The 25604-nt window shown below is 39.5% G+C and overlaps 1 protein-coding gene across 7 annotated transcripts in view; it reads right to left on the reverse strand.

Annotated features, from left to right (window-relative positions):
- LRCH3 (leucine rich repeats and calponin homology domain containing 3) overlaps positions 1–24930 on the reverse strand; it is a 68113-nt gene extending 43183 nt beyond the window's left edge. For all 7 annotated transcript variants that reach the window (XM_082320261.1, XM_082320262.1, XM_082320263.1 and 4 more), the window contains exon 1: positions 24660–24930. In XM_082320261.1, the coding sequence (XP_082176387.1) occupies positions 24660–24897 (238 nt within the window). In that variant the 5' untranslated portion in view covers positions 24898–24930. The remainder of the gene's footprint in view (positions 1–24659) is intronic.
- Between the last annotated feature and the right edge of the window lie 674 nt (positions 24931–25604).

Raw genomic sequence — 25604 nt, forward strand, 5'->3', positions numbered from 1 at the left:
TTGGTTAATAAGACTGCAGCATTTTTACTCACATGATGGCCCTGAAAATGCTATCTTATACACAGCATCCATGATTTCATGCGTTTGAATGGGGAGCTAAGAGGGAGGGTCTGCCAGGACCATAAAAAAAGGCAAGTGCTAGGAAAAAAAAAAAAAAAAAAAAAAAGACTAAGCTATACTGTAAAACAAGAATACCAGGAGAATTAGATAGAAGCAATATATGACAAAACACAGTGTGAATTCTGAACCTGCAAATGAAGAACTGCTTTTGGTTATTTGCAATCCCTGCCTTGCCCCCCTGCAAGCCTCCAACAAGTATTTAAATTTCCCAAAGTCCAGAACACAGCATCGCTAAGACTCAGTGACATTTTTGATTTTGGCCAATTTCTCTGGAACCCTCCCCCACTCCAGAAAGCAGACCTTAAATGGGACCAGAAACAGGGCAGAGAGTACAGCAGTCATTGTACAAAACAATTCAACAGCTCCATCCTCTTCCCCACCTTCCTCCTAAAAATATCTGAATGAAAGGAACAGCTCTAACAAAACCAGGAGAAAAGTAAAGAAAAAAGCACTCCAGTGATTGGTTATATATTTACATATATGCTACCCTGCAGTACAGCAGTAGCTGGTGCTTTTCCAAAAGAGAAAGTGGGAGTGAGGGAAAGGAACAAAAACTAAGGTATTTTATTGAAAATATCTTGTCAATTAAGACTTGTTTTAGTGATATTCTTCTGCTACTGTATCCATAAAATAACTGTTCAACAACAACCAGAAAAAAGGTGTTATAGTACAAATTATTGTGCAAACTAAAATTTGTGCAAAGATTTCTCTCCATTTCTCAGAAAAATGACAGAATATTGCTGTGAGATTTTTTTTTTTTTTTACAAATATTGTATAATGAATTAAGAAATTGATAACTGTCGAATCAACCAAGGAGTAATCAGTGTGATGCAGATTATTTCCTTTAATACATATGTGCACACCCTTGCTGCTTGACATACCATGAAATGCAAAGAGCAAACGACTAATTCCCCGCCAAAAGCACAAACACTGAATTTCACTAAGAATATGAGCGAAACATGGCTATTATAATTTGAACTAGGATTGACCTGTTTGTATTCACATTTCATGGGTTAAAATTACTGTTACCGGAAATCTGCTTTAAAAAAGGTTCTTCTAGCCTGCTAAAAATGGATGTGTTTCCTTGAAGGCAAGATCATGTGGAATTTTGGCAAAGGGGAAGCGTTCTTTGGAACTAAGCTCTTTGTGAAAGATAAAAAAGCCAACAGTACAAATACAACATGAAATCTCAGAGCGGAGTCAGATCACTGACCTTTTCCATCTTAATTGGGATTCTGTTCAGAAAGCCAGCAAATCCAATGTTTAATGTACCTAGAGAATACACTATGTGTCAGTGCATCATTTGGCCTTAAATGTAAACTCCTCCTGCCCAAAGAAGAATGTTCCTCTAGCATCAAACATTAGCAGGGCTGTGTTCACACATCTTTAACTTAAGCTGTAACATAATTTTTTTCTCCAAAGGAAAATCACCAATCCATGAAGATGCACTGTGTAAGGTACCGGGTACTTTAACCCACTACAGACGCTATGAAGAGAGGGAGCTGCAGCTCAACTGTTGCTGGCACTCAAACTAGCTGGGCGGTGGTGGATTCCAATTCATCACGAGATGCTAATGTGATCAGTCCGCTAATCCTGTTGCGATGGGAATACGGCTTCGGCTCTCATTCCAATTAACGACAATGAGAGCCAGTTCTAGGCCTGGCCCGTGGTACAAAATTTTGTTGATAAAAATCTGCCTTTTGTCACCAGAGATCTGCATGTGATCCCCACACACACTTAATTTATTTTTTTTTTTTTAATGTAAACCAGCAAAGCCTCAATTTTTGGCCATCTGTTCAAAACCAAAAGTCAGCAACCACCATAACACCCGCTGGCAAAACACTAATGTAAGAGAGACTGTGACATTATGTCAGCAGCTGTAAACTGCGGGCTCCCACCCATGATGTATCATGTCTTCTGTAACAACCCAGTTGCAGCTGTGTGACATCAGCCATGAATGTGCTGCAGTGATGCCACAATACTGCTATCTGTGAATTGATCTGAATCCTGATGGTGACACTGGCTGCTGTACGCTGCCCTCAACTAGGATGACTTCATTTGATGGGCAAGAAAACGTTCTGTTTTCACTAAAACTATGAAGCATGCGCTGTAACTTAAAAGCACACTCACAGTTTTCCTTTTATCCCAGGCAAATCTAAGATATATCAGCTTGCAGCTTACAGACAAAAATATATTTTCATACTAATAATTAGATAAGCCAATCAATGACCAGGAGGCTGACAGCCAGTATAGCGACAGGAGAAAAAAGGATGAATGAACTGCTGTAAGAGGACAAAGTACAGCTGTTCAAGAAGATACACATTCAAAATCTGGAACTGTGTAAACAGACTTTTTTTTTCCCCACATACACAACGTAAAGACCAGAAGCAAACTCCACAGTTTCACAGTGATAACAACAAAACTGCAATCACCAGCTTCTCATAAAACACTGAAGAATATCCTTCAAGCGGGTGATGTAATCTCGCAGATATGAAAAGCAGCTCACCTGAACAACTCATTTACAACTACTGCACCGGAAGAGCGAGGCTGCTCCCTGGAAATTAACTGCTTCGGTTACAGGCATTTTTCAGATAACATCACTAAACAGATCTTTTGAGGAACTTGACGGCATTTGATTGCTCAATTACAACATTTAGAATCAACTCTATTAGAACAATTACTCACATTTCCAAATGCGTTTGAAACACATTGTTATATAAATTATATAAACCTTAACTCCACTTTGTCATTCAATTAGCCAAATAAATGAATGCATATTGATCCCAGTTTTATGAATTGATTTGTTTCACCTCCCAAACATTTCAGAACTTGAAAATCTGAGAAGAGCAACACTTGCGATCCTGCTGATTTTCAGGAAACACTCCCATAAAGCTACTAAAAGAGAACGAATAAAATGAAAGCACAGCCCTAAGCAGATGAGCTCCTGGTATTACCATAGCGACTGTTTTCTTGCCCAAGAAAGCTAGAGATCATCATAGCAGAATACCTCTGTGATATAATTCTGATGCTGTTGGTCTCTGTACTCAGTACCTGGGAATGTTTTGCTTTCTAAGCACTGAAAACCTCGGCATCCACAGAGCTTCATTTCGCACCCGGAAGATTTCCTGACACAGGAGGGGTGATTTTACCTCTTCCTGCCTGCTGTGATACAACATTACCACTTTTGTCATACGCTAATTTAAAACAAACCTCAGAAATGTCGTCTCCTGACTCACCTTCTACCTGCCAGTCCTGTCAAACCTGAAGTTTTTGTAACTATTTTTCCATGTATCTAAGATGTACTTCTTGAAAACCTATTAAGTTAAGGTGAAAGAAGGTGGCATTTACTGAACCAAAATGAGGCTGTTCCTTCTTTGTTTTACCTAGGTAATGCACACTGCCGATGCGACAGCACCGCTGCCCAAGCTGGAATCCCTGAGCAGCATCATGAATGCTACATGAATTCCTGAGTAGCATCATGAAGCCTGTTTTCACCTACATTATTTTTGTAGCTCTGTAATGAAATACATCCCCCAATTTCTAGGATTCAGATATGCAATCCGTCCTTGATACACTTATCACATTTCAATTCTCAGCAGATCCATTCTTGATATGTACGATCACATTCCTACTTAGCAGCAGTACTAGCAGCATTAAACTGTGTTTTAACCATCTCCATGGACTAACATTTTGTAACCAAGAATCTCCAACCTGCTGTTTTTTGCAACATGAACAGGCTACGATATCTGCAGTTACAGAAAACGAGGCAAAGGTTAGTGGTTTCTTCCAAATGTCAACCTGGCGGTGCTACGCCTGGAATGCAGAGGTGCTTACCACCAAAGCCTGCTTCACCAACTTGAGAATATGCTGCATAACATGCAAAACAAATTGAAAGATTACACCTCACACTGAAATCAGCCCTCTAGATTTCCTGCCTTGTGTGCTAACAACAAGGTTTGTAGCAAGCTTTTAACCAAAGCTGCTGAACACTGCCCTTTGTAAAACCTGTTTCGAATTATTGCCAAATCATTGTCAAGTTTCAGATGTGTGGATCAAAGTTTCATATACGCTATTTCCTCTGGCTACACTTTTATTTTGGAACATTCAATACAAATAACAAAGCTTCTTGCTAAAGGTTTTAAAAAACAAGGAAACCCCTCACTTCTCTGAAGAACTCTCACAAATCCCTTGCTTGAAGCAATTTTAGCGAGTGAGAACTATGGCCAAAGCATTCACCTTTTCTTTCAACACCTAGATTACCAAATGAAACCTGGCTGGGGTTTGGGTTTTTTTTTGTTGTTGTTTTGTTTTTTTTTTAACTCACGAGCATCTTAAGAACAGTCACACAAGGGAGTTTTGCAGAATCTGGCTTCCAAATTACTTGGACTACACTAGTTCTTCTTAGTCCGAAGTTGCCCCTTCAACTCTTCTCCATTAAAACACACCACATAAAACCAAGAAACGAAGCAAGTACAACTCTTCCTGAGCTTAGTCTCTGCAACATTCATCATTCTCTGTTAAGACTAGAAAATATATGTACAAAGATCTGTAAGAACTTTAATTATACTAAATATGAAAACTCAGTCATAGCTGGGATCAAAGAGGAAAACAGAAGATTCTAAGCGCCAACTCCCATTCCCCCTCCCTTTTTTCTTTCCACATGATTTTAATGCATATTTGCTGTAGTTTAGCTTTCTCTTTTACACATGAATGAAAACCTCACAGGTGTTACCATAAAAAACACTGACTAAACGCAAACATATTTTACTGTCCTGCGCTTAATGTCAGCTGCTGTATGTCCTCTGACAAGAAAGTACATTCCCAACAAAAGTATGATTTTCTCACAGGAGCAGACCACTTGAGTACTACAAGAAGAGGGTAAACATTCTAATCAGTGTAACAACTTGGAATACAATGCCACTTCCTCTGAGAAATAATTTCATCTTCCTTTTGCAAGGAATAATATTGCTTGTTTATTAAAAATTAAAAACAAACAAACAAACAAAACAAAACAAACCAGTGGAAACTATAGAACACCACTATACAGTTGTTCTTGTGTGGTTACTGGAGAAGAGGCAAGACTGACAAGCTCCAGTCCCTGCACGGAACTGAGAACTCCTAATATTCCGTCGACTCCAGTTGCTTTTCCTCTAGTTGGCTCTAGAGCAAGAAAATCAGTAGCCTAAATGAATCAAACTGTTACGTCAAGTATTATTTATTCATTTTTCAATGTAGACTCTAGCTTCATAGTTAGCCACTCTAAGCCAGTGAAGGGAACGATTCCTTACTGGCCATGTGTTATCATCCCGTCCCCTGCGCCAGCACTCCTGACTGTGCAGCCACACAGCCAGTTGGGTCTCATTACTGAGAACAAATCCTGCAAAAAAACAAAGCCACAAATAGTTTTCAGCCCTTCTGAGGCATGATCTGATTCATGCTGCAGTTCTGTAATCTCTTAACATCAATACAAGTGAGAGGATGAGAATGTACGGCTGCATGTGTAGGGAAGAAACGGACTGTGACTTTTGGTAGTAGCTGAGATTTGGACTAGCTGGTTAATAATAACCATGAAACTGCACTTTTTTTGGCTCCTTAACACACACACTTCTAATAAAACACTGAGTTCTTTTCAGAGTAGCAAATACAGCGTTCTGATCAGGGATTTATTCCCAAGTTTTGCTCATTGCAGATACGTACCTGTGTACACAACATGATATTTTAAGGGCGGCACATGGTGGAGCAAAGCAAATAGTTCAGGAATGAGATGCAACCACTTTTCAGATGAGCAGGGAGCGGAATTCAGTGGCTTTAAAAGGGAGGCAGATGAAGGAAGTCAGATGACCTACCAGCTGGGCCTTATGACTGGTCAGTAAACAACCAGAGTACAGACAGAATACAAGCTGCAACTGCATGCACTGCTACAGCAGAGATGATGGAAAGCGGAGCTGTTTATCTGTGTTTGAAAATAAGGATCAATTCTAACTCCTTCCTGTGGGGTTTGGGGTTAAAGAAGTTTCCACATATGCTCTGCTTCCAACTTCTGGTAGACACCACCCTTCACCCCCCTCCCCAATCTTCTCTCTTCCAGCAATTTCTTTCCCTTTCCTCACTAAACTTGGGCATCCAGCCAACAGCATAATCATGCTTCTCTTTCATACAACCATAAAACATAAAGCTAAACAAACTAAAATAAGTGAAAGTTGGAGAAGCAATGTTGCAAGAGATCTAACACTGAGGAAGTGAACCAGAGTCTCCAGCTCACCAACTCCAGCTAAATTGGGGAAGTTCAGTTCCTCACTGGCCAGCTGCATTGCAGGTCTCTGGTTTTTTGTGCAAAACATACATACAGTACTTATCTCCAGGGAAAGCACCCTTTGGACTACACCTACAAAGCTGGTAAGGCAGCATACATGCCTTCATTGATAAAACTGGTTCAAAGGAAGCTATTTTGGTTTGACCCAAACCTACTCCTTGTTGACTTAACACTAAAAAATGAAGGGGGGGGACACCAAAGAAGTCAAATCATAGCATGAAACCTGTATGTCTAGCCTTTTATACTAGTTTAACCAAGACAGTTTAAAATGATATCTGAAAGCCTTGGCCTCTGGGATCCAACTATACTGGTGTAAAATTAATCACCTCTATTGGATACTCCTTACCAGCCCTTTGCTGTAAGCTACTGATTCTGCAACGCTTGTGTGAGCATTTCCCAATTCACATCAGGCAGAAAAACAGTCAAGTTAGCTCACATGATTTTTTGGTTGTTTAAACTACTCTTGCAAATTTTGCCTGAAGCTAACTTGGGGAAGACTCACATGAACTGTATCTCTAGCGGATACGTAAGGGCAGTGACTTCCTTTGGCAGCAGAGTCTCCTTAAAGTAGCCGTTATCTGCACATTGACAAAGGAGTTGAAGCCTTGCCTTTACAAAAAGGTTTACAAAAAATGGGGGGAGTGGGGACAAAACAACTTTTGAAAGAAAATCTTTCATCAGGATTTTCTAAGCAGACATTACTTGGAATTGAATCAGATCAGAGTCCTCATTACTTAAGCATTCTATTTTCTACTAGCATTAAGCAATCATCTAGGCTAAAACAAAGGAGACCAAGCTTGTTTTGCAAATGTGTTGCTGCAACACCACTACTTAGAATCATTACACAGTTCAGATTTGCTGCTTTGATTCCAGCCCTCAATCCCAGCATACACAATATGACATTTACCTCTCCTCTTGTATTTCTTCCTCATCTGTTTTTATTTTTAAGACATCTGCTTTTCTCAGTTCTCACACTCAGGATTACGGAGAATGAATGGACATATTCCCACCAAAAGCGTCAGTGCTTTCCACTATTTTTGCTTCCCATAGGCCTGAGCTGGTCTTGTCCCATATTATTTAGGAAAGACATACCTCCCTTCTGTGGACTCTGTTCCCCAATTAGGAAACAATTTCTCATTTTCTTTTACATCACTTTCCCATGAATATTTCAAGACAACTGATGATTCAAGACTTGAGTATAACTTCTCACTTTCACAGGGGCAGAACTGACCTAGTTGTCACTTCGTAACTTAGAGCAACTTGTTCTTAGTGATCTGGTTTACAGAGCAGAGGAGAGATGTACTGCTGCATGGACGCAGGAATGAATGCGGCAAACGGCTGCAACTTCTTCAGCCAGCTGTGACAGCGTCTCCTGAAACCATACTCAAGCTTCATTAAACTTCAGTTGGAGACATTCTTTTGCAGGCTCAAGTTGGAATGCTGAATCTAAAAGTCAAGTCACTTAATAATACATATTTTTTTATCTTGTTATTAATTAAAAAGCTTGCTATTGTCGTTATAAAATTTGTCCTCACATCATGGTAAGTTGTATTAAAAAATATACTTCAGTACAGGACACAATGCAAGCTGCCACCTCCAGAACAGAGGGCTGAGCTAATGCTGTAATGGGCAGACACTTGCTTGTTAAGAGAGGAGAGGAGGCTGTGTGTTCTATGTGGCAACTTCTCATTTCCTCACTTCTGCAAGTTTAAAGAAACACATTTTCCTCATGGTCCAGGGACTGGCCAGTAAGCACTCAGAGGGCTTCAAGGTCTTTGCACACATTATCATCTCCTTCAATTCCATTTATCTCATCTTTCCATTTTTACACGGAAAACCTGTAGCATGCAGTACGTACATAAGGTACCACACACAGAAGAAGCTATGTAAAATAGAAGATACTCTTGCCAAGAAACTATACTGCACATACAACTTCTCCTCACAGAAAAGACAGGAAAACAAAAATATTATAAATATTAGTTCCTCCATTTCATGATTAAGCTCTAAGATACTATGCTAGATACCACAGCCTATAGTTTAAAATCCATAGGCAACTTTCAGTTATTCGGAAAAGGAAGGGGAAGGGAGGGTCAGATAACAGGGATAAAGCAATACCACAGGTTAGTATAAAACATGATGCAGATAGTATACAATGATAAGTAATGACACTGCTGACAGAAGAGTAGCAAGACCTCCTAAGTAGCACTGAGCCAGGCTAGAAAACCCCTATGAGGCAGCACAATGCCTTCTGAATAAATTTATGCTGTCCAAGCTGATGCTCTGATAACCAGCTTAGGCATCCCAAATACACCTACTAAGTTGTTAAACCAGCCTCAACAACCTGCTCATAGCTATCAAGAGCTCTACCTGAAGAGACCATCACGGGGAAGATTGTATGTTACTGTCACTTTGCTTAATGCTCTGCTCTGGCTTTCATCTGTATCAGTGAAATACCTCATATATTCAGCAATTCCAACAGCTCTGCAACTAAACCGTAACTTGGAGAAGGAGACCTGGCATGGAATAAGGGCAGGAATAGGTCAGTCAGGAGGGCTGGAAATGTAAAATGCAACCAACGAAGACTTCATCTTTCCACCATTCATCTATTTATTTTACTAAAAGCTAGCAATGATTTCAATTCATCTTAATATTGTACATAAAATTCTTCACCTACAAGTATTTTCACATATAAATATGTCAGCTAATATAACAGCTGCAATTTACCTAGTATCACATTAGTTTTGCATATTCCCCCTATATATTTCACCAATCAGTTCAAAATATATTACCTTACTCCCTTTTTTTCCACAGACAGTTTAAGTAGAATGATATATTAAAGTCAGCAACAGATGGACAGACCATAAAGAAAAACATTTTAGCTGTGAATACATTTCAGAATGTCTTAAGTGGAGAGTTAGAAACAAACCAGCTCAAACCAGAACTGAAAATTCAAAGGTCCTAAAAAGCACAGTAAATAATTTCACATAAAAAGGCCAGTTACCTTCAGAGAAAGGCAAGCATTTCTATAAAATTTTATGCCTGTTATTACTGCATTTCTCTGAAGCTCTTAATAGAGTGCCTCCGTATCTACGGCACTTAGATACAGCTTCATCAGACTACACAGTAAGGTCACCAAATGTGTCTCATACCATTGCAGACACTAATCTGTCTTCAGCAGAACGGTACTTTATTGAGGAGAAAAGTCAATGAAGTCCGACAGTCAAAAGTCCTATGTTCTTTTAATGACTCCTTGAGGCCATCTCGCATGCTGACATCATCCCTAACAAAAAAAAGTCTGTTAAACTTTACACAAGCAGCGTTGCAATTTTCAATAGGACAATTATTGCCAGAATTCTAGAAAAAGAGCTGGAGTCTTACCAAGTCATCTGTGCAGTACAAGCCATTTTAGTGTCAAGAAATAAAACGACGGTATAGGATATGCGTGGAAAATATCCCATATCAAACAGAGAGAACAGCCAAATGAGGAGATAAATGACAGCAATTGCCAAAACATATGTTCATAATATGAAATAAATTTTGAATCTGGAAACCATAAAAGTCACCTTCAGTCAAAAAACACACCATGCAGACATTAGCAGGGATCAAGGACTACAGAACTGGTGGTCACAGTTTCTTACATCTTCACTTTTTTAAAAGCTAAGCTTGCTAAAATCTAGTAGCAAGGCTATCAAAATGACTGTTACGTTCTCAAATTAATATTTGAGGTGAATTGCATACATTTTTTCACCAAAAAATGAACATTATGAATCCCTGGAAGCAACACACAAAACAAAATCCAAACTGATCCAACGACAACTGAAAATAGATTTTTTTTTTTCCAAACCCAACCCAACCCATCCCATCCCTGTTTAGGAAAACGCTTAAGTCAAGGTTTAACAGTAAACTTTGCTCTTAAGAGGCCACGATGGAAACTAACCTCAAACTGCAGTAGTTACTTTGAAAGTTTTTGGTTGGTTGGCTCTATCCCTCCAGCTCCTTCTGAGAAACATCAGGTTTGCGCATGTGAAAACTCTATCTATACCAGCTCAGTACAAACTGCACGGAGCAGAAGAAAAAGGAGAACGAAAGCTTTTTGCCTTGCTAGAAGAATTCTTGACAAACACTAAGCCACAGAAGAAAAGCTACATAGTGACTGCCCACACTGCACAATAACAACGATGAGAACTCCACTTCCAGAGATCTCTGTTATTCCATTTCATAATGACTATTCTAACTGCTAGCATTTTTAGAGCTCCACATATATATAAAACCTTATTAAAAAAAGTGTTCCTTTGCAAATGTGTAAGAAATCCAAACGGAAAAATCTCAGTTACAGAGAAACTGCTTCATACATGCTAACACATGGACACTAGCATGACACTCGAAATGTATGAAAGCGTACTAGTGCTCCTCAGCAACATGACACCCTGCCTTCTGCCCGCTGCCTATGAAATACTTGACCGTGTTCCAGCAGAGCAGGGTTTCATTTTACAAGAGTGCTTCACAAAGTTAGCAGCGAGGGGAAGTGTGCAGTAAATGAACTCATCCCCCTCCAATCCCCCAGATAAAGTTTCTTCAGGTACAAAAGGAATTACCCAACTAAACAAATAGACTTTAAAAAAAATTCATTTTAAAGCAAAAGACAAAAAAAAAAAAAGCTTTGAACATGGAGCTAGAACTATTGCCAGATTGTAAGTCCATGTGCAAATCTCTGGATCCATCTATTATTTTTTCCTATTAAAAATTACGAGCATTGTTAAAAACATACATTTAATATTTATTCAATCTATTTATCTTTCCCAAAACCTCATTAGCATAACAGGCTTGGGTAAAAAGAGGGACAACAGTCTTCACCTTAGGTGAAAAAGCAGGTAAACTAGTAGTTCCAACAACACAAAAAAAATCCCAAACAAATCCAACCTCAAACCATAGAAAATAGTCCCACTGCAACCATCACCCCCTGGATTTTAAACAAAAGACTTAATGGAAATAATTCAACTTTAACAACTTTCAGCTTTCAGAAGTCTGCACAGAGGAGTGGGGAGACAGGAGAGAAGGCTTTGATGCAGCAAGGGTACTGGATAGCTTCAGTCCTGAAATTACAAATTGATTTTCACTGAATAGCAAAGTATAAGCCAATGAATCACACACAGCAAAATGGAAGGGCTACACATTGCAAATAATTGGCCCTGATATGCAATTTTTAAAGACATTATAAAAACGACACAGCATTAAAAGATTAATTTAGCTTCAGTATAAATATGGAAGTGATCAGCAAAAAGAAAGCAGTAAGGGTAGGAAAATGTGAGTCAAGCAGGATACCTGAAGTTTATACAAAAAGAAAAATTATGATAAAGCACTAACAATAGTGATGGTACTGAATATTTCTCTTGCCCTGAAAATAATATTGATCTTGTTACTGTAGGTACCAGAGGATGAAGAAAATCTATCCTGAGATCACTAGAAGCACAGAAATGCATCTATACTTCTAACAGAAGTAAAATAAAACTCTTCAGGCTACTATAAAGCAAGAATGAGAAACTTGTGAAAAGTCTCACCATAAAAATATTTGAAAATAAAACCATTTTAGTTTATATTTCACCTGATAATATTTAACATTCTTTACAAACAAGAATGTCCCCATCTCTGTTAAACTGCAACTACAGCCAAAGAAGAAACAGCTGTTACAGTTGTGACAGGAAATACTACATAAAAGAAATACAGAGCACTGCATTTTGTAGATGCAGAGTAAGACAGCAAGAGCGGCAGCGATCGGAAGACAAGATGCCATACACTGATTAGAAGTTTGGTAAACGAAAATTTGCCATCCCCTGAAAAAGTTAACACCAACAACACAGCAGGAATGGCTCTTCTGTCACAAGAGCTACATGGAAAAGTTGTCACGTGGAAAGTAACGTGAAGAAAGCTCTTGAACAGCTGGAGTGAAATAAAGGTTATTAGAGTGAAGTTTTACTGATGCTACAGGTGTGAAGCAAAATTAAAGTTACATTTACAATTTCATACGCATGCACACATGTATTAAACTCTTGTTCATTAATATTCTTTCTCATCATGGAAGATACTACCTGTCAGAGGTAGGCTGACTCTGTTTTATGAATCAAGAGCTCCAGAACACCACAAACTATTTTTGCTTATCAAAAAGGATGTCTCCAGCTCCAACTGTTAACATCCCCAGTTTCTCCTAAGTACTGTCATCCCTGCACAACGTGCATTTTTATGAGATTACACAATGTAGTAATATAGTTTCAAATCAACTAGCATGGAAATAAAATATAAAGGCATATAAAACTCTTTCAAAAAATTTAGTCTATGTGCAATATAAAACTTGAAATGAAATTAAACTCAAGTCCACCAAATACGATGGATGGCTTATGATATTTTTTTTCCCCTCTTCTCTTCATGGGGCACAAACAGTGTTTTCCAGCTTTAAAATTACATGACTTTGCCTGAGAAATAAAACAATACACCAAACAAGTTCTACAAATGCCTCTGACACAAGCATCTGCAAACAGCGAGGAAGCAGGATGCACCACACAAATCAGAGAAAGCAAGGTGCAAAGACACGGGAAACACAGCGGTAGAATGACTTCTTCAAGGTCAAAAACAGAGAATGGAAACAGAATAGGCAAATCTAAGAAGCATCATTTATCTTAAGTGTGAACACATTTTCTTCTAATACGATTAAAAAATAGACACCAGTGTTCAGCAGACTGAAATATCCCTAGTTGAGAAAAAGAGAAGTATAAACTGCTTCTCCAAGAGTGAAGTGGTAGCCGTGCCAGCCTCTAGACGGATCCTCTCTGCCTCCTGCACTGCATCACATCGGTGCGAAGCAGGAGCAAAGTGAAATTCTCATGATTCTACTCAGGTCTTTTTGTTTGTTTGCTTTTGTAATTCCCAACAATTGTCAGGTATCAGATACATTTCTCATGACTATACTGAGAAAGCCCCAGAGACGCGTTGTAGTCATTCATTAGAAGAGGAAACCCCTTCCCCAAAACAGAGGAGACAACACCTCATTCAAGTTACCCCAGAACCTGCTCATACAGCTTGCAAAACTTGCTTCTAAAAAACCCTTGTATTTCCATTTATTACATATTCAACATGGTCAAGAGTTGAAAAGAACTGCATCATATGGGAAGGATACAGTTAGTTTTAAAAAATAAAAAAATTACATTTCTGTCTGAAAATCTAATTAGATAGAAATAACAGTGGTTATCAAAACTGTAAAACTATTTTAATTTTATTTAAATGTGAAAAGCTATTTAAATGGTCTAGTCTCAAATTGATAACATGCTATTAAAATAGAACTTCCACAGACTTATTTCTTCACCACTTTCAGAAGCAGCACTACAGGGACTGTGAATAGAAATTATAGCAGTATAACAACTAACATTGACACAAATAACTTAATGGATTAGCAGATCCACTTCTCATTTTAGCATATATTTGTGAAAGCAGAGATGGCAGATGTTTAAAAGATTACATCTGTATTACTCAGTTGCGTAATTCACACCCAAACAATGTGTACTAGAAATACGTGGGGGAAAAAAGTACCACTTCCATTGTGCCTTACCTCCTCAGTGTGCTGTATACTCCTTAACTAATAGTAATAAACACAACTCTCTTACCTGTTCCCTAGTAGCAATTTGAAGAGAATGTTATGGTGCAGAAGTTAAACTCAAGAAAAACATATGAAGCATGTTAATTTCATAAGGAATAAAGATTTCTGGCAAGGAAAGCCATGTTCAGAGATTTATTTTATTAGTACTTTAATACTTTGGTCTAGATGAACTGGAAGAGATACTTGCACTAAGTAACAAAAATGTTCTTTTGAAAAAAGCAAGAAGAGCAATCAAGATTTGCAACCTGTAATATAGTACTGCCAAGGTATTTTCAATCTCTGAAAGAATACATTTTTAGAAAACATGGTATGTAGAGGTGTTTGTAGCCACAGAAGTATCCTCAAAAACAAAAGATAAGTTTCAGATCTAGGATCCAAGTAGTTTGTACCATGCTCTTTATTCATACTTATCATTTTTCATATTTATTCAACATGATCATAACCATCTGCACGCTTGAACTTGTGATGAATGGAACAATATGGAAAAAGCATAGAAAGTTAAATCTGTAAAAAATATGGCATATCACAATCAATAAAGTTCTCAAAATAATTACAACACAGATGTGTTTTTGTAACCCCTCTTAAAGTATAGCCCTAGGAAAAAGTTAATTCTTCAAACTATAACAAGCCAAGTTGGCAAGAAACTATGGTTTATCTTCATATTAAAGGTGTTTGGGGTTTTTTTTTGTTTTGTTTTGTTTTGTTTTTTTTTTAAATAAGCACATTAGTTCTCTTAAAAGTATTTTTCTGGTAGTATAAATAAACATTCAGGTAAACAGTAACATTGTAAAAAGAATGTTTTTGAATAGAAAACTAGTCTCCTTCTTACTCTACATGAAGAGAGAATAAATCTCTCTCTTAACACCATTTGCTAACATCCACCATATTAATTAGCCAAGAGAAAGAAGGATGTAATACTTCAGGAAGATTTCAAATAGTTGCTCTGCATTTGGGCACTAAGAAAACAAAGCAAAATCTTCCACCTCTTATTTCAAACTACAAGTTTATGCTTCTCCCCCCTCAGGGAAACGAAAAAAAAAAAAAAAACAGCAGGGATAAAAATTGTGAGCAAGTATCTTAAAAACAAAAAAATAAGAAAAATATGTTAAGTTGATCATAGTAAGAAATTTGCAGTTAAATATTGTCTCATGATAAACGATATGACAGCACCTTTAAATTGAAAATTAAATTCGAGAAGCTGATTTTAAAAAAATGTGTTTTCAAGGAGAACAGGAACTACTAGACAGATTGAACAGTACCAGTGGGTGGGGGGTGCTATTCCCCGCTAAAATTTCCTTCACCATGCTCAGAATGAAAAGCTAGCATTTAATCGCCAGTGAAAGGTACTGCCAGTGAAGTTTCTAGGCTTTCCTTCTTACACTATACCTTTTAACGGTAATTATAACAGCCTTCTGACACACGGGCATCCCTGAATGATGGGATATGACTTGCACGGCAGCAGAACAGAGCCATGCAATATTTAACACTTGAGCATTTTGCAACACGTTTACAGTTCAAATGACCAATCTGTTGTTTTAGCATAGATGGGTTCCAAAGATAATTTTTTCCCTGCTAAGCACAAATCTACCCACCCCTTGGCAAGCCAGCAGAATAAAAGGAAGTAGCAGATATTTTATGGCTCATAACCACATTCAGTTGTGGCCCTCTACAAAAACATTTATTCCATAGCTGAGCTTGGAGTCAATGTAATGACAAGCACCTAATTGTCCTGCTATTATTGTGCTCAATGACCCTCTTACTCCTAGAGAACAGTGTGTATGACACCAACTCAAAGACCAGTAAAAGCCTTAGGCTATGACTAAACGAAGAGGTTATATATATATATATATGGCCATAAATAACAGTAATAATGAATTAAGCAGGTTTAAATTGCTACTTGTCTCATCAGCACCCTAAAATTAATGCTCTCCTCAGATTTAAAAGGAATTTTCTACCAAACGTTGATACCGATTATTCCTCCTTTTATCGTGCTAACAACTTGGATGAGAAGACTGGAGTTGGCAATGAGAGGCATCTGAGACAGCAAGATTAACAAGGAAAGAAAAAAGGTTAAGACATGGGAGCTGAGCTGAAGGAGGTGGAAAAAAAAGAAATTGGGACAGAAGAGACAGAACTGAGATAACAACATATTGCTGGGGACAAGACATGGGACATGCAACACACAGAGGAACCCCAACCTGCTAGAGCACAATCCCCTCCGGTACCAAGTACAGAACCCAAGACCTGCACATCCCATCAATCCTCTGCTCTCAAACATCTGTACAACTCCAAGGCAGAGCATCCCACTCTACAAACAGGTCCCAGGGAATGACAACCTACTGCTATCTTACTGGCTCAGGTAAGAGACACCTGATGGACGTAAAGGTTTGAACTGTGCTGATGAGTCACGTGGATGCCAGCATGATTCCACATGACTGAATCTAGAAATTCAGCCTGAATCTCGACTGAAATTCAGCCAGAATTTACAATTCAGCATTAGAAAAGTAACCTGAAAAGGCCACTGATATTTTGTACAGAGAAAACTCAGTTTAAAAACTTACGTAAGACTGCAAAATCAAGCATGCAGACAGTATAGTCTATAATCAAAGATGCCCATGTAACTTTAATTGCTCATTTCCTTTGTGTATCCACTGTACACAGGTCTCTAATTAACAACTACATACTACTTTTCTTTCCTCTTCAAGATTTTTCTGTTCAAACAGATTTCTTCAAACAAGATGAAATTACTGCAGAATCAGGACTGATCACAGTAACTGTCTTACACAAGAGATTGATACTGAAAAACCATTAGGGAATAAAGCAGGGAATCACAGAAGGAAAAAGGGATGTCTAACCTGAAAGCTGGTGAACGCTGTTTTGGAAAAACGGATTGCATCCTGTCCGTGCTATGTATTTCTTTCATAATACTAAGCAAATCTTCTACAATAGTTTTTCCAAAGGCCATTAATCCAATTTTAATCCATTGTTCTAGATGTTGGGCTTGATTTCCAGTACTCCTGAGGAGTCACCAAAGCATCTGAAGTTAATAAGAACTGCATTTAAAAAATAAATTAACCTGTAATAGCTGGGTTGCCTAAAAGTTCAGGATCCAAGTGCTTTGAATTTGGTACCCCAAATCAGCAAATGCTTTCAAACTTTGTACAATCCCAAGCTTCATATATGTAAAATGCAGTAATAGCACCTTGAATCACTTCACAGAGATTACATGAAAAACAGTGTTTGAAACCTTTTCAATAGTAGGGAGCACTACCCAGAAGCCCAAGGCAACAATAACATATTTTTGTATTCAAAGCTAAGTTTCAACAATAAGCAGAATAAAGAGACTAAAATTCACATGGGTCAGTGAACAACGGGGGGAAAAAAAAAAACCTGAATAGATGCTCGTTAATCCTACTGCCCTCTGCACAGAGCAGACTATGGTTAAAAACCGTATGTTCCAGCAGCCAACACCTGGGCTGCACAGCAAGCAAGATTTTTTAGGCATATCCTCATTTTGCAGTGCTTGGGCTACATTTAGAGAAGACTACGCCTGTAAATACTTTAACTTTCAAACCAGTACCATTACCAGCAAGAAAAGAACAAAGACTCTCCTCACTCTAAGGAGACTTCTGGGCTCTGTCAGTAAAAGCAGCAGTTTGTAGTGTGGAATCATAAGGGAGGCTGAAGTAAAGGACTACTGGGACAGTTTGGGGGACTTCAAAGTGAAAAATAAAGCCCTCTTCCTGCATATATGCAAAAGCACTAACTTATGCAAAACAATACAAAGAAAAGACCACAATGTATTACCCTTTGCACCTTCTCTAAATATCTATAATTCAGAGAACTAAAGCAATATTTTACCTCTAATGCACTGATAAAGTCTAACTGCCAAGACACTTTTAACATGAATGGATTTTCACCTCTCCACTTTGGAGAGGGGGACATAGCAGATGACAAAGAAAGCACACTGCATAGCCCATGACTTCAGCTAAATACAAAACTGCAATTCATTCAAGCTGTTTGGCTAACATCGGAAACCATGAGATCCAAGCCTGATTAGTTATTAAAGAGAGAAGAACCCTTGAATTGAGTTATAGCCTTTTCGTTAGCTACCATGTAATTTTATTTTTAACACATGCTATATAATTTGCAGTGTTTGTTGTAACTAATTCTTTACTGCTGGTTCTTCTACTGAAGAAACTAATTATGTCTACTGCAGTCTAAAGCTAAACGTAAACCATCAGTTTAAAATTACTTGCATAAAATAATGTATTTTGCCAAATGAAAGCTTGAGATCCAAATCTGTCAGCAGTAAAGTTTCACAGAATGTAATTCAGCTCCATAAGCCATGCTCTAAAAGAAAAAATTCCCAGACCCACTGACTCAAAGGCTAGCACATTGTTTTACCAAAAAATAATTAGCAAATTTACAACAAGTCAGTGGTAAAAGGTTACAAAATAGAGTTAAGGTGTGATTTCACAATTGATGCGAGTCACTTTAAGCTTACGTATCTGCCAAAACAGGCCTTCTCATCCTCATCACCCCATACAGTCTTTCCACCCCTTCTGTTTGCTGGCGCTCACGTGAAAACATAGCGAGCTGTCCGAGGATTTGATCCAACTAGTTACTGGCTGAGTTTTCAGCCAGATAAGTACGAAACAGCTTGCTGGAAGGCAGTATGATTGCTGGTGTTGACTGTGCAGCAGGAGATGAAGACAGAACTTCCCTTTTTGGCATCTGCGTAGAACTTGGATCACATTAGGCTGTGTATTTACGACTGACTTCAGGGAGTGCTTAACCAATATAAATTTGCTACCTCCAAGCACAGGTACAGCCACAGGAGAAGAGGCCTGGAAACACCACAAGAGAAACAAAAGACATTTCCCTTTTTCCTAAACTAATTCGGCCCTCATGTGACAGCAGGACTCAATACATTCACCTATCAATCCCTCTCCTCTTTACTTTTTATGTAGTTACAGTTATCTACAAAAATATAACTAAGAGTGTGTATGCAGACAAAGACAGTATTAAAAAAAAAAAAAAAAAGTCAGATCGTGATGGAGGCAGGGAAGCAGAAGACTACTAGGGAAGTAACTAGAAACACATGCAATCCTGAATAGCACTCAGAAGACTTTACTGGTAGTAAAAGTTTGATTGTGAGACTTTTTTTTGTTTTAAAAGATCAATTCGCTAAACAAAGGCATTCCGAATGTCATGCATTACTTTTATTGCAAAAAGGCTTAGAAACAACATGCTCAGGCTCCACTTTCCCCGTTGCTGTAAAACATTAGGCAAAAAGACTGTGTGTGCGCCAAGAACCTATGAGCATTACTGCAGGCCTCAGCTCTCCATCAAAACCCAACACAATCCATTCAATAAAAACGAACTATAAACTGCAACAGTCAACCGCTCTCCACATTTTGAGGGTAAGAAAAAAAGCAAGAGAACTGACCTCAATTTACCAACTTACCAAAGCACCACTCTCAGATAATTCCATTAGCCTAGACTAAGAACTGCCAGTATTAATGCACAGAACACACATGAGATCCAGACTTTATAATAACAGAAACACAACAAGAAAGAAAACAAGAGGGAGCAACAGTCAAATTATAAAGGGACTGACACAAGTAGGAGGTAAGACCAAAAAATGGAACTGAACGGAACAAGCTACATTACCATCTAAAGTTTGGGGAAAGACTGTCATCCTCCCTCCTTCTTGCCCCTACAGCTACGACAACCTCTGGACAGCGTATTTCTGTTTGGGTTCTGATAAGGGTAGAGGCAAGTATACAAATCTGAGTACAAGACTCTGAACTACCCTAATGAAACGTTAGGTTTTGATTTTTAATACTGAAACTTTAGATAATCTAAGTACCAACACTGTGAACTCTTCTGACAAATAGCCTGCAACTTGAACAAAGAACAATCCCATTTCCTTCCATGTTATCCTAAAGATCATAATGAAATTGCATTCAAGATACAGTAACTCAAAGAGGGTTTTTTTTTTCCAAACAATTATTTAATTTTAGGATGGTTTGGATTCTGCTGTTGTGGCTTTAAGAACAAATGTCTGGGAAATACGGCCACTGCTGTATGAGCCATACTGTATTTCTCAAGCTGTTTCACGTTTCATCAGGTAATATCAACTAAATTTGTGGCATGAAAGAAAAATAACAGTGAGACTTCTTACTGCAGAACGGTCATATAGTCACTGTAATCCTTCTAAATGCATGCAAGCACTTAGCATATAGAAATTTTATTGACACTATGGTCAGATTCTATTGTTTCTGTGGAGAGCTGCTAAGAACAAAACTATAGAGATACCTTATTAGCAAAGTCATTCAAAAGGTAGTAGCGGACAACTTTTTTCTTCCTTTTCATAGTCTTGCTATCCTTTTTCACTACTAATATATTCCAGAAACAAGACATAGTACTCTGCATGTAATTATCTTACTAGTTGATTTGCATACGACAGCCATTTCTTTTATTGCATAAACCCACATATTCCCATCTTCTCCTTTAAAATTGCGACAGTGAGTGGTTTAGGTAATTACAGCTGTCACAGAGGGTTTGACAAACAACTTTTCTGCTCAATGTATGCTTTAGGCCACTGGGAAAGCTGTCAAATAATGACATCAGAGTCTACATTAACACTGGCAAAATGCAACTGTGCTTCCTTTCATATTTAACTCAGATGGTTTATATTCCTTTTCCTATTCCCTGGTTGAGAACAAGAGTGGAATGAGCAAATGGGTTGTAATTCAATGCAGATAAAATGGGGATAAATAATGCAGGTTCAATGAATGATTATTAAAAAAGAGAAGCACATCCTTGCTTTGTTAATGAAGAAGCTTGCTCATTCTTTATCATCAATAAGCTTTGTAAAATTGAGTCACTTCCTAAAATTCCAATTAAGTTGTAAGAGATGAGCATAGAGAACAGCTGCTTTCAGTATCTAAGTTGTTATGACACTGCATTTCTTCTACATGAGCCATCCCACACGTACAAGAACGTTAGATGGACTACAGCACCACACGCTGTGGGGAGCTACCTTCCCGCTAATCCATTCCAAAGCTCTCAAGCATAGACCGCCCCATCTTCAATTTGATTTTATATTACCTGATCTTAATTCCAGTCAAAGCGCAAAACAACCAGAAACTCACTATTACTTCAATGCCTGAAGTCACCTGCTCAGTTCTGAGACCAACCTTGAGCACTGATCTTGGTTTAAAAAGCCTTCTGTGGGTCTCCACCATCTGGAAGACAGCAGTGCCCAAAAGCAGCTGAGGCTCTGACATTACTAGAGAATTCACTTTCCAGTGAAAAGTTTAGTGACTGAAGCAAATGATTAATGAGGAACTTGATTTTTCCACTGATGCCTAACAGAAATACTATATTAACTTCCAGAATAAAAACGCAGCAAACCCGATCTCATCATATGGTTTAGTTTTAGGTAGTCCTGTGACAAGCAGGGAGTTGGACTCGATGATCCTCATGGGTCCCTTCCAACTTGAGATATTCTATGATCTGTTTATCAAATATTTTTCCAAAGTTAAGTGACACCTGCCAGAGACTCAGCTCTGATGATTGTTTAGTAAGTGGTTAAGAATGGTACCTAGAAGCTATTACAGCTTGATCACCAGGGTTAGTATTACTGTCAACTCTGAACTCATAAAAGATCTAAAGAAATGTGATCTTCCCATTGATTTAACATCTGAAAATGTACCTTATGGCTGACATCTACTTAAAGGGATTCTTCCCTCACCCATCATCAACCTCAAAATCTGCACAGAGCACCCAACCAAACTTGATCGAGCGTCTAATCTCTAACGCCCTGTTCCTACTGACCCGCTTTGCTGGTTCATCTGTGTTAACAACAGCTTCCAGGCAAGGCCAGTGATTCTGTTAAGGCTTAAGGCTATGCTAGATGCTGGTTTTCTAGCAGTGTAGTTACATTAGTGAGGGACGTGATTCATTCCCACCTCTTTAACATCGATGCAGTTATAGTGACATGCAATTACTTTTGTTGCTACAAGAACACGAATGAGCTGGACCAGTATAACGTGACCCACACTAGAGAGGTGTCTATTCTGGCACATACAAAGGAGTAAGATTTGCATATACATTGTTTTGTCTTCAGTTTTATAGTTTGGGAGTAATTCCAAAGATTTTTATGAAACTCCACACACACATGCCCCACCTGATGGGCTTTGAGTCTTTGCAGCACAGCATGCAGGAAGGCACTCGGAGTCTACAGTCTAGGGGGTTATTTAAAGTGTTTATTTTAAGTGTTTATAACACCTAACACACATATACATTATACCATATTATTTGTGGCTACTCCCATACAAAATAATTGGAAGTTACACATGAAAGAAATTGATGTGGGGACAGAAGTCGATTAAATCTGTAGCTGAGCACTCAACTGAAAACTGGGGGTCAAAAATGCTTGAATGGATTTTTCTCCACTGCCCAGCCTTATTCAAAACAAAAAAGTCATAGAACAGACCATGCTAAAAAAAGGCATAAGATTAAGTTATTCACAGCAGCCTTCAAAACAGAGAGTTTAAACAGAACGCGTCCCCCCAATAAGCTTTGCTTCTTACAATTTAAGAACAGTTCTAGCTTTTTTCCTAAGGTTCATTGTGATGATAAATGCACAAAAGTGTATGGTATGCACTGCCACTTATTAGCATTTAATGCTTCTTGAACAACTACAATGCATATATTCATCACAATAGATGGGAACCTTGGTGGAAACAAGAATTCCCACAAATTGTTTAAGAGTACAGTAAATGAATAGTATTATAAACAAAAAGCCCAAATCCCTCACAAACGCGTATGTTGCATTTGCTTACAGATTAGCCCTACACATTCATTGTGCAACTGCATTTGCAGAAAACCCTGTGAACAACAACAACAACAAAAAAATCTATACCCTAACAAGAAGTGTTTTCTATTTATAGAGGTGTTCAAGTCAAACAAATCACATCTGTCTCAAGGTTTGCTTGAGTGGTGGTTTCTTTTGTATTAGTGACAGAATTTTGCATAAATAGGACGTTACAGGACAGAGTATGAAGTCAGACAATTTTAAAGGAGGCTCCATTTTGAATAATTTGACTGTATCAACACACTTACTAACAAACATGGTAACTTTTGAAAAGTGATGTTTGGAGTTTATTTCTAAGATAGTTTCTCTCTAAGCTTCTAAGCTTAGAAACTCAACCCTCAAAACAAAACATGAGAAAATCTAACCGACTGCATGGGAAGTAATCAAAGCTACAAACAAATGGCGTGCTGACACCTTTTAAAACTACTTTTACTTCACTTACACAACTAGACAGTCAAAACTACTTTTACTTCACTTATACAACCAGACAGTCAAAACATAAACTAAATTTGCTCTGTATAATGCATTAAGTAAACTTCTACATCCTGCACAAACTCTCATCATTTCCTAAGTCTCATCTCTCTGTTCGATATAGTAATACGTAAACATACTTTGCAAATGTGGTTTTGCTTATGATCAAGGGAAAGTGTACATTTTTAGTCTACTCCTATGAATATATTTGAGGAGCAGAGGGAAAAAACAGCGCTACTGCTTACCGTACCTTGTAAAGTTTTTCTTAAAAATTCTTAATATTTTTGTCCATATAATACAGCAGGAAAAAAGAAAAGGGACGAGGTTCTGCTCACAGTACATTTCGTATCTTGCTTATGGCTGTCAGAAATGACAATAATAGAAGCAAAGAGCACAAGAAACAGTTGTCTTTAGCGTATGCACACCTGACAGCCCTTCTTGGAAAGCTGGTTACCCCTGTCAACAGCACTGGATGAGAGATGGCGAGGGCGCGTATACATGTGTGTAGACACACACACACTCACATATACATACATCAGAACAAGAACATGCCTGGCTAAAACCACCTAAGTGAGCAGCAGTACTGAGAAAAGCCTCATGATTCTTTTTAAAACAGCCTCCGACAGGGGAAGCACCTCTAGAGTGGAGACGACGAAGAAAGAAAAAACAAAAACCACAAAAAACCAACAAACCGAGGGATCTCATGAGCCAGACCCACGCCGGGCAGAGGAAGGAGGAGCACCCTGCAACAGCTCCTCCATCCTGCCTCTCCGCCGAGGAGAGGAAGGGCGGAGAGCGAAGGGAGGAGGCGAAAGCGTGAGGGAGAAAACGGCCCGAGAGGAGAAACACGCCAAGCATCGCCTGCGGTGAGGAGAAACCCCTCTCTGCCCCCACACAGACACTGTTCAAAAGTAATAGGGGACACCCCCCCCCCCAAAAAAAAAAAAAAAACAAAACATTCACTGAGGAAATTTCTCCTCCTCATGCATCCAGCTTCAATTTACTGAAGAGGCAGCAAATTGATCACCTCAGCCTCACTCTTAGTGAGGGGATGGCCGTCCTCGCCCCCCCCCCCCCCAACGCCCCCTCAGGGGGCGTTGGGGGGGGGGGGGCGAGGACGGCCATCCCCCCCCGGCGACCCCCAGCCCTGAGGCTTTTCCCCTACCTCCCTTCCCCGCTGTCTCGGCCTCCTCCCCCCCCGCCAACGCCGCGTCCCTCACCGGCCTGGGTAGTGTCGCTGAGGTCGTGGTTGGCGGCGCTGGCCCGCGGGTAGTCCCGGAGTTTCCTCCCGCTCAAACTGAGGGTACCGCTGGTCGCCGCTTCTTCTAAAGCTCGATCCAAAGAACGACTCCACGAACCCGGGCCTGAGGGACCGGGTGGCGGAGGACAAGCCGCCGCGTTCCCCGCCGGCATCACGGCAGAGCCGCCCTCCGGCGCCGCCAGCACCGCGGCCGCCATTTCCCCCCCTCCGCCGCCGCCGCCGCTTCTCCGGCTGCGCTCAGCACTGCGCAGGCGCGGGGAAGCCCAGTGACCGGTAGGGAGGGCGCAGGCGCTGGCCTTGACAGGGCGCGGAGCGCGCATGCGCAGCCGCCCGCCTGCGGGCACGGGGAGGGCGCCAAGCACCGCGTTAAACAAACCCCAAACATCCTCTTTTCGAGTCTGATTTTTTTCCACTCGCTTGGGGTAACCTGGGGTGCGAGGGTGCCAGCCTCCCCTCGACAACGGCTGTAGCGCCCGTGTGCCTTCTGAAATGCAGAAAAATTCTAGTTTACCTGTCCGGGTGGGATGCCACGCCAGCTGCTGGGCACAGACCCGTTGCAGCAGCACACAAAGCAGAAAACGCCTGTATCTGAACTAGGTGGGAAAAGTACCAACCGCTTCGTGGTTTTTTTCCTTGATGTCATCAATCCTTAAAAGGTCACACTCTTTGCAATGTCCAAAGAAATGCCAGTCTTGCTCTGGGAAAGCACTCATCAGCTGCCGACGCTGGGACCGTTGCGTGCCTGAAGCTGGCAGCCCTACAGACCTGAGCCGGTAACGAAGCACACGGACTGCGGAGAGCCAGGTGCCAAGGCACTCGCCACACTCAACATCTTAGCAAATATATTTACAGGCAGTATTTTTTTTTTTTTTTTCTCCCTTCTTCCACTTCCACTGCTCACGCA

The sequence above is a fragment of the Platalea leucorodia genome (assembly GCF_965183815.1).
Source record: "Platalea leucorodia genome assembly, chromosome: 8".
Lineage (NCBI taxonomy): Eukaryota > Metazoa > Chordata > Aves > Pelecaniformes > Threskiornithidae > Platalea > Platalea leucorodia.